Raw genomic sequence first — 9,873 nt, 5'->3', positions numbered from 1 at the left:
AGATCTACAGCCCCTGCCAGATAGAGCCACTACTCGTACCCTCTAGGGTGCTAAACGGGACTGATGCCCAGGTGACCTCCTAAGGGTGCTCTCTACTCTTGCTTAGGTGTCAGGGGAGAGAAGACAGGTGCCAAGGATGGAGACCGTTGGGTAGGACCCTGGAATGGGGGGGCCTTCAGAAAGGACGTTTGCTTGGAGCAGGGCCATGTAGGGTGGCTAGGGCTGGGGACGACATAGCCATACAGGAGCTACCACCCTGCCCACCAGACAGCAGTGGGCAAGGGCCTTGCCCCAAGGCACACAAGGGACTCATTGTGTGGGATCAGGCCTGGTCTGTTTTAACAGGATGCCCTCATCATTTGTGAAGAAAACCACAGGAGAACCAGCTGGGCAAGTCCTGACCTCCTGCTGAAGAATCAGCTTGTCCTGGAGTTGAAAACACCTGCCTTGTCCAGGATGGGAAGAAGCGCAGAGGTAGCTCACACACACAACAGGAGCTAAGGCTGGAACAAGGACTGGATGATGTGGAAGGAAAATCCCAGAGCCCTGGGGTTTCAAAAGCACCAGAGGCCAGTGACATGAGAAGGCTGGGAAGACGGGCCAGGACGAGGCTGCTGGGCAAGCTGGAGACACATGTGGAAGGGAATATGCTCCCAGGGTTTGTAAACTGGGCCTGGAAATGTCATGTGAGAAGAGCTACTCTGGGCCCGTCCATTGTCAAAGCAAAAAGACGCAGAGGCACACTCATGTCAAGGGCTTAAAAACGTCACCCATTGCTAGGCACAGAGGAGCAATGGGATCCCAGTTGCCTTTCTACTGGGCAGCAGTGCACAGCTGGGAGGCACCTCTGTCCAGGAAAGCCCAGAGATAAGTGGAATGCCCTGGAGGACTCACACCTCACAGAGCTCAGGGAAGAGGTGGCACTCATCACAGGGATAGATTTTAGGCCCCTTAAGAACAGGGTCAGCGGCCGGGCAGTGGTGGCGTATGCCTTTAATCCCAGCACTCGGGAGGCAGAGGCAGGCAGATCTCTGTGATTTCAAGGCCAGCTTGGTCTACAAAGTGAGTTCCAGGAAAGGCACAAAACTACACAGAGAAACCCTGTCTCGGAAAAAAAAAAAAAAAAAAAAAAAGAGCAGGGCCAGCAAACTCTTCATTTTGAGTTTGGACCATAAGTAAGTATACTCTGGAACTGAGGGTGAGTAGAAGATATTATCTGACAATGATACACTGCAAAGGCCCGGGATTCCTGTGCCTACATCCTCTGTAGCTAATCCAATTCCTCCCTGGAAGAACGTAAACAGACTTTGAGTGATATCTGCAAAACGGTTTTCAGAACTACAACAGTCAGTACACAATAGAAACTCCAGGTGATGGGGAAATGGTGCAGATGAACTGCAGGCCAGAGGTCTGTCTGCAGAGCATCTCGGGTCTGTTTGCTCCATGTTTGAGGGAGAAGACAAGATTGAGGACTTCAGCAGAGACCTACCAAATGAACGGTTCTAGCACTGAATACAAATTACAAATTTTTTTTTTTTTTTTTGGTTTTTCGAGACAGGGTTTCTCTGTGTAGCTTTGTGCCTTTTCCTGGAACTCACTTGGTAGCCCAGGCTGGCCTCGAACTCACAGAGATCCGCCTGGCTCTGCCTCCCGAGTGCTGGGATTAAAGGCGTGCGCCACCACCGGCCGGACAAATTACAAATTTAATAAGACCTTTAATGGCAAATTCACCTGAGGTGAGAATCAGCAAACCAAAGGTAGGAGAGAAAATAGTACTGTGGGTGAATCACGGATAAGGGAATCACGAAGGATGAGAGGAGGGATTCGAGAAAGATCAAAGCACATATGGTCAGAACCAGAAGAGATGCAAGAACACTCATCTTGCAGCTTCAGCCCTGGAGCTTCTGTTGTTTTTTGAGTCAGAGTTTCTTCTCTGTGCAGCCCTGGCTGTCCTGGAACTCGCTTTGTAAACCAGGCTGGGCTCGAACTCACAGAAATCCACCTGCCTCTGCCTCCTGAGTACCACCACCGCCTGGTGTATGTGGGGTTTTTTTTGTTTTTTTGTTTTTTGTTTTTTTTGTTTGTTTGTTTGTTTGTTTTTCGAGACAGGGTTTCTCTGTGTAGCTTTGCGCCTTTCCTGGGACTCACTTGGTAGCCCAGGCTGGCCTCGAACTCACAGAGATCCGCCTGGCTCTGCCTCCCGAGTGCTGGGATTAAAGGCGTGCGCCACCACCGCCCGGCTGTATGTGGTTTTTTAATGACTTATTTATTTTTATTTTTTAGTTTATATGCATTGGTGTTTTGCCTGCATGTATGTCTGTGTGAGGGTATCGGATCCTCTGGAACCGGAGTTACAGACAGCTGTAAGCTGTCATGTGGGTGCTGAGAATTGAACCTGGGTCCTCTGGAAGAGCAGCTCTTAACCACTGAGCCATCTCTCCATCCTGGGTTGTATGTGTTTTATTTCAGTTACATAATAAGACTTTAATCATAGCTCTCTCAGAATCTAGTAGATAAATACATTTTAAAAAATGAACTAGTCTGGCATTGGTGGTGCATGACTTTAATCTTAGGACTTGGAAGACAGAGGTAGGCAGATGAGTTTGAGGCCAGCCTGGTCTAGAAAACAAGTTCCAGGACAGCCAAGGCTACGCAGAAAACCCTGTCTCAAAAAACAAAAACAAAACAAAAAATATGAACTATGTTGGGTATGGTAGCACATGTCTACAGTCCCAGCACTCAGAAGGCTGAGGCAGGTATATCATGAATTCTTAGCCAGTCTAGACAACAAAGTAAGACCCTATCTTAAAAGAGGCGGAAGTGGGTTTAGGAATTGAATGGAATATCTTGATTGGATGTGAATGGCTGTTCTCCAACATACACACATTCTTTGTGGCTTAAACACAAGGCACATTTTCCAAGATTAACCACATATTGGAAGAAAGGAAGTCTCAATCCCATCCAATAAAATTACCATCCTGAGAGCCGCATCCACTGGCCATAAGGTGATTAAACTAGAAACGATTAAGAAAGAAAACCCACATACACTCGTGTTGTCGTATATTTAAAAATGGTGGGAAGGAATCACATCATACAACAGGGCCCACATGAGAAGGTGCTGGCCCCGTCCTCAGGCGCCAGACAGTGAAAGTGAAACAGCCAGCTACCCCAGTATGTGGCCAGAACCCTAATTTTTTCAGGGTCCCCAAAGATGATCAGCACCCCTCAGGTCAGCAGGAAGCAGTCTCGAGAACACGGTGCCCTCATCCCCCCCTTGCTACCCTTTCTAACTCCTCACCTTTTTATAATAAACAAAAGGAAGGACTGTTAGCAGTTAGGCATCGCACTGGCCTGCCCTTCGGGTCCTGACAGGATACCAGAAGCCGTAATGGATGTCAACACAGCCTATCTACTTCTGCCTGGTAGGTAGGGACATGAGGGACCTCAACTGTTGGAGTAAGGATTCTATCTTTAGGTAAAGAGGAGTGCTTAAACATTTTAAATGAAAAAAAAAAAAAAACTGTGTAGGGATGACGACAAAGTAACTACGTCAGGACTAAAGCAGAGCCTGTGCCCCCTCTCCGATCACCCTGGCTGGGGAAATCACTGTAGATCACATCCCTCAGCTAAGCAGTGCAGAGCAGAACTCCACAAGCCAGCACAGAGGGCCCTGGCTGGGAGGGATGAGAGCATCATCAAGGGATGGAGGAATCTGGTAGGATGAAGTAGAGGATGTCCTGAGGTTGGTTAAGGTGATAGCTGTGTGTCATAGAATACACAGGCTGTAGGTCTTTGAACTGTATGCCCTAGATACACTGTTCAAATTATGTCTTGATAAACTATTGTTTAAAATATATCTTAAACTTAATTTTATTTATTACATTTGTATGTGTGAGTGTGTGTGTGTGTGTGTGTGTGTGTGTGTGTATGTGTGTGTGTGTGTGTGTCTGTGCCACAGCGCCTGTACGGAGGTCAGATGACAACTTTCACGAATCAGTTCTCTCTCACATGGGTTCTGGGGATTGAACTCTGTCTGGTTATCAGGCTTACCAAGCCATCTTGCCAATCCTAAAAACATATTTAAGCTGGTGCACAGATGGGAGGGTGTCCTTCGTGGAACTTCTAACAGGAACCTTGGCAAAAATCAGGACAGAAGGGCAAGACTTTTTGTATGGTCCATGTAGTGGTTTGAATAAGAATGGCCCCATAGGCTCATACATTTGAATGCTTAGTCATCAGGGAATGGCACTACTTGGGAAGGATTAGAAGGTGTGGCCTTGTTGGAGGAAGTGTGTCACTGTGGGTGGGATTTGAAGTTTCAAAAGCCCAAATTAGGCCCAGTGTTGCTGTCTCTTCCTGCTCCCTGCTGATCCAGATGTAGAACTCTTGGTTCCTTTTTCCAGCACCGTGTCTGCCTGTGTGCTGTGCCATTATGCTGATAATGGATTAAACTTCTGAAACTGTAAGTCAGCCCTCATAAAATGCTTTGTTTTATAAGAGTTGTTGTGGTCATGGTGTCTCTTCCCAGCAATAGATCACTGACTAAGACAGTCTCCAAGGGAGAGGGCATGAACTAGTGCCACCCAGGAGCACCTGGAAAAGCTGCATGAGTCAGAAGGTTCCCTCATATGAGATGACTGAAGTACCCTAGAGCAGGCTACATCCCATCATCTGACATCCACACTAGTGGATGGGGACAGAGTCTCATCCAAAATCCCAGGTCCATTTTAGCATCAAAGAACAGCCAAACCATGCCAACTCTGAGCAAGAATGGGGCAGTCCTAGTTCCAGTCTCACAGACTATCCTAAGACCACGCGCGTTACGGAGATGACCCACATTGTGCAGATGTGGGAATGGAAACAAATAGCACCTTAATTGGTGCAGACTCCCAAGCCCTCCCTGATGTGGCGGATAAAAGGCAGTAGGAGCTTGGCCTTCTCGGCCATGGTCCCACTCAGCCCCAGGATGCCTCCAGCACCCAGCTCCAGCAGAGGAACATTGGATGGGGGTGATGGTTAAGTTGGAGTTTCTCTCCTTCCCACACGGAGGAGCATGTGAAACAACCAATCTGGTGTCTGAGAAGTTGCTTGTGCAATCTCCCTACCATCCAGCAGGTGGCAGTGTGGCACTACAAAACCCTACCTCTCCTTGTATGCCGCCTATTACAAGTTGGCTCTTGTTTTGTTTGAGACAGGGTCTCTTGTGTATCTCTAGCTGTCCTGGAACTCACTATGGAAACCAAGCTGGGCTCAAACTCAGTGATCCACCTGCCCCTGCCCCCCAAGTGCTGGGATTAAAGACATGTGCCACTGAGCCCAGCAATCTTGCCTGTTAAGAACCTGGCTACTATCCTGTCCCCTGGTTTTCCCCAGCCCAAGTCCTTCAGCGCTGGTGATAGGTGATATTGGATGTCCTTGGTTAACTGGATGTCTCTGTTTCTCTCCTGTTGCTGTGGCAGATGCCCTGACAGAAGCAACTGAAGGAAAAATGGGTTTGTTTTCATTCACAGTTAAAGTCCAGTCCATCATAGTGAGGAAATCAAGGTGACGGAGCTTGAAGCAGATGATCACATCCTATCCAGACAGAGTAAGAGAGCAAGTGATGCGTGCTGACACCACTGTCAATTTATACAGCCAGGGGATGTATCTGCCTTCCCACTTCTACTGTCACCATCAGCCCCCACAGAACACCTGGACGACATGTCTCTTGTCCATCCCATCACAGACCCAGGTCATTCTTTAATGCAATATCCCTGGCAATGGCAATATTAAAGCCTTACCCTGGGCAACGCTTGAAGACCCACCTCATCCATGGCTGTGGTCTAGACTCTAGTGCATCCTGCTGACATCCCCACATAACATTTCCACGTCCTCACAATGTCCACTCAACATCACCCAGGGGCCTCACATTCAACAGGTCCACGGAGGCCATGCTGTATACGCAGGCTGAGATCTGGACCCCAACCAAACAGTGCACGCTCCCCAGCCTCCCACACTGCTTTGGTCAAGCCCTGGACAGCTTTACTGGACTGCAGCAGACAGGCAAAGGTGCCCCTTCTCCTTCCCGCCTATGCAGCTGTGGCCATGGGAGTGGTCTTAAAAATACTCTCCTGGAGCCGGGCGGTGGTGGCGAATGCCTTTAATCCCAGCACTCAGGAGGCAGAGGCAGGCGGATCTCTATGAGTTCGAGGCCAGCCTGGTCTACAGAGCGAGATCCAGGAAAGGCGCAAAGCTACACAGAGAAACCCTGTCTCGAAAAAACAAAACAAAACAAAATACTCTCCTGGGATGTCTCCCTGAAGGCTAACCTTCCTGTCTTCCAAGAAGACTCCTCTGGACAGCATCAGCGGTGGTGCTGCAGCAGCTGCATGCCTCTCCATCTCTGGATCCCAATGGCCCCTGCGGCTCATCTTGTGGGCCTTGCCCCTTCTGATTGCCTGATGTGCCCCACATCCCAGCCCCTGGGCCTAACCCATGCCTCACTTTCAGATCTGGGCTCAATCACACTGGATTCTCCACCAACTCCCACCCACACCTGCCGTCAGGCCCAGGGGCAGGCACTTGGAAAAGGCCTCACAGAGACACCTCATCCTTTGGGCCAGGATGTCCTCCTAGGTGATGCCTGCCCTCTGCAACATAGCTGGCCACATGTTGAGCCAGTTCAGAGCAGTCAAGAAGCTGTTATCTGGCCTCTTTCTTTTCCAGGCCCAGAGCAAAGCCTAAGGTTCCTTAAGCATGTGTCCACATATTTATATCTGTGTTCTTTTGGGGGGGAGGATCAAGACAGGGTTTCTCTGTCTAACAGCCCTGGCTGTCCTGGAACTATCTTTATAGACCAGACTGGCCTCAAACTCAGAGATCCGCCTGCCTCTGCCTCCTGAGTGCTGGGATTAAAGGCGTGGGCCACCACGCCTGGCTCATCTGTGTTCTAACATACTGGTAATGCTGTAGTGGCCCCAGAATCTTCCAGAAAACATGGCTCTCACCCATTCACTTCACAAATGTACATCTATGCATTCTTGGAGAGTGTTCAGCAATTGAATCATCTTCTCTTCCCAGTGAAACTCAGAACAGAGAGGTTAACTGACTCTGCCAAGGTCACACAGCATGACCTTATCAGTGATTCTGCCTTATGCTGGAAGCCAGAGTGACTCCATCTCTCACCTTAGTGAAGAAAATCCACCTCTTGCTGAAACCACAGTCCTGGCAGGTTCACACCTTGAGAGGCTCTGGGCAAAGAACTAAGCCCCTCAGCAACCTTCACATTTGGGGCTTTAGTTAACAAACTTGGAGGAAGGCCAACCAGCAGCTACTCATGTTCTGTAGGTAGAAAGGGAACCTTGGGTGCCAGCCTCCTGCCTCGTGTAGTATCAGAAACTCCACCTGCTCTGCCCTTCCCAGCTTCAGACAGTCTGAGCCTCCAGTACCCAGGGCAGAGACTTGGGCTTCAAGGCTCCCACCCCTAGAGGAAAGATGAACCAGTGCCCTGCACAGCCCCTGCTCCTGGGTAGGGGCGACAATTTTGGAAGCAGACATTCTGGACCAGTTGGGGCACGTGAAACACTCAGATCTAGGTTACCTGTTGCGTGGGGAGGGGTCTGAGCTGAGACTGAGGCCCCAGTCGCTCACCAACAAGGAATCTAGACATTTCCCTTCTGCAGCGATCTCTGGAATCTGCCCTCAAAATCTAGCTCCTCCTCTCCCCAGACAAAACTGAGGAAAGCCATCCTATTCTTCCCCTAGGTCAAGACTGGGAATCTTTCATCTAAGAAGTCAAGGCTGTCCGTCCTAAGCAAAGGGTGTTTCATCCTAAACACCGGTCCTCACCTCAAACCAAAACTTGAGACCACAGGAGCCACACTGGGACGCACCTGGTGGTGAAGCGACAGACTTGGGTAAGGGACTAGACGCCTTTGGGAAGGTGATAACTCGACTCGTAGGGCCAGACCTCTGATCACCTAGTGCCCGGAGGAGAACCCCGCTGAGAACTCCCGCTTGGCTGGCTCCTGTGGGTGGGGACCCAAAACAAGGCAAGACTGAAGCTGGCGCTCCAAGACCAGAGCATTTGAGGCGGTGACCCTCCCCACCAAGGAAACAAGAGATGGCAGTTGTGGCACCAAGAAGCAGGCAAGGTGCTCCCGGGTCCCGCGGTTCCCATCTCCCGGCTTGTAGGTCTGCATAGCGAGTGGAGCGGAGTGGGGCTGGGAAGACGCGGGCAGCTGGTCCCCTCTGATTGGAGGACGCAAAGTCCCAGCGGGCCCCTCCGCAGCTTAAAAAACGAAGCCCGGACGAGCAGGAGCTAGAGCGGCCCCGGCCGGCCATGCGCCTTGGCGAGGAGGTGCAGAAGGGGTGGCGGCCGGAGAGGCCACGCGGAGGCCCAGGGACCGACAGACGGCCGGGCAGCCGTACGCGCCCGCAGGGCAGAAAGCTGCACTGAGATAGCAGGCTCCAGAGGGTCATGGCGGAGCTCAAGTCGCTGTCTGGGGACACGTACCTGGCACTGAGCCACGGTTACACCGCGACCGGCCACGCCTACGCAGCGGCGCGCGGACCAGAAACTACACGAGGCTTTGGTGCATCCAGTCCAGGTGGCGACCTCCCCGCGGCGCCTGCTTCCCGCGTCCCTGCCGCGACGGTCGAGAGCAGTGGGGAGCAGAGCGGCGACGAGGACGATGCCTTCGAGAGGCGGCGGCGGCGGCGAGGGCCCGGGGTCTCGGTGGATGCACGGCGGCGGCCCCGGGAGCAGCGCTCGCTACGGCTGAGCATCAACGCACGCGAACGGCGGCGAATGCACGACCTGAACGACGCGCTGGACGGACTGCGCGCAGTCATCCCCTATGCTCACAGCCCGTCGGTGCGCAAGCTCTCCAAGATCGCCACGCTGCTGCTGGCCAAGAACTACATCCTCATGCAGGCTCAGGCCCTGGAGGAGATGCGGCGGCTGGTGGCATACCTCAACCAAGGCCACGGCCTCGCTGCGCCTGTGGCCGCCACGCCACTGACCCCCTTCGGCCAGGCAGCAGTCTACCCGTTCTCGGCGGGCGCGGCGCTCGGGCCCTGCCCAGACAAGTGTGCCGCCTTCTCCGGATCGCCCTCGGCGCTTTGCAAGCACTGCGGCGAGAAGCCCTGACGGTGCCGAGCCCCTCCGCAGCCTCCTATTTAGACTATCCACTGTCCTCACTGGCGGGACCCGATGGGGAGAAGGCAGCCGGACCCCGGACCGACCCTGCTTGCAGAACTGTTGGGTGCAGAAAGCGAAGTCGGTCCTGGCAGAGTCAGAGACTGTATTCAAGACCCTGCCGCATCCACAGAGCTCTCTCGGCGTCCGCTGGGCGTTGTCAGCGCTCTAGAGGTGAGAACCACAAATTACCAGCCGTGCGCCAAAAGAAAGACACTGGGAGGGAACAGGTAGTGGCTGGTCCCACTTCTGACAGGTGACTCTGCCCAAGGCTCTGGAGCGCAGGCATAGAGCATCACTTGACCACTTCCTAGCACTAGGGATCGTCCTCTGCCCCAATCCCTTCTAAGACAACCTGCAGGGTCTTGCTCCGCAGAACAGGTGTAGCCCCTCACCGGGGACCTCTAACAGTTCCAAGACTCCGGACCGGGCGCTGAGCAAGATTCCTCCGCAGTCCCTTGCAAAGGACATGAGGGCAGACGAAGGAAGAATCCAGGAGTTGAGATTTGCAGCATTTTCCAAGTCTGAGCTTGTTCTCTTAACGTTCTTTCCTACCCAAAAGCTCAGGAAACCGACTTTGGCCTCAAAGTCTGTGAACTCATCCCTAAATATGCCCGGATCTCCAGCGCCTGCCTCCTGTGGGCTGGGATGGACGTCATTTCGTTCTGCATGTTCCAAGGGGACTGGTGGAATAC

The 9,873-nt window shown here is 52.2% G+C and overlaps 1 protein-coding gene across 1 annotated transcript; it reads left to right on the top strand.

The window, feature by feature from the left end:
- The first annotated feature begins 8,458 nt into the window (after positions 1-8,458).
- Positions 8,459-9,130, top strand: Bhlhe23 (basic helix-loop-helix family member e23). Its single transcript, XM_059259823.1, has one exon. The coding sequence runs from the start codon at positions 8,459-8,461 to the stop codon at positions 9,128-9,130; it is 672 nt and encodes a 223-aa protein (XP_059115806.1).
- Positions 9,131-9,873: the final 743 nt, after the last annotated feature.

This window comes from Peromyscus eremicus, chromosome 4, assembly GCF_949786415.1.
Source record: "Peromyscus eremicus chromosome 4, PerEre_H2_v1, whole genome shotgun sequence".
Taxonomy (NCBI): domain Eukaryota; kingdom Metazoa; phylum Chordata; class Mammalia; order Rodentia; family Cricetidae; genus Peromyscus; species Peromyscus eremicus.
This window is presented reverse-complemented; position numbering and strand designations above follow the sequence as displayed.

Excerpts from the sequence above, each read along its gene's own strand:
- Bhlhe23 (XM_059259823.1), top strand. The coding sequence starts at position 8,459 with ATGGCGGAGCTCAAGTCGCTGTCTGGGGACACGTACCTGGCACTGAGC.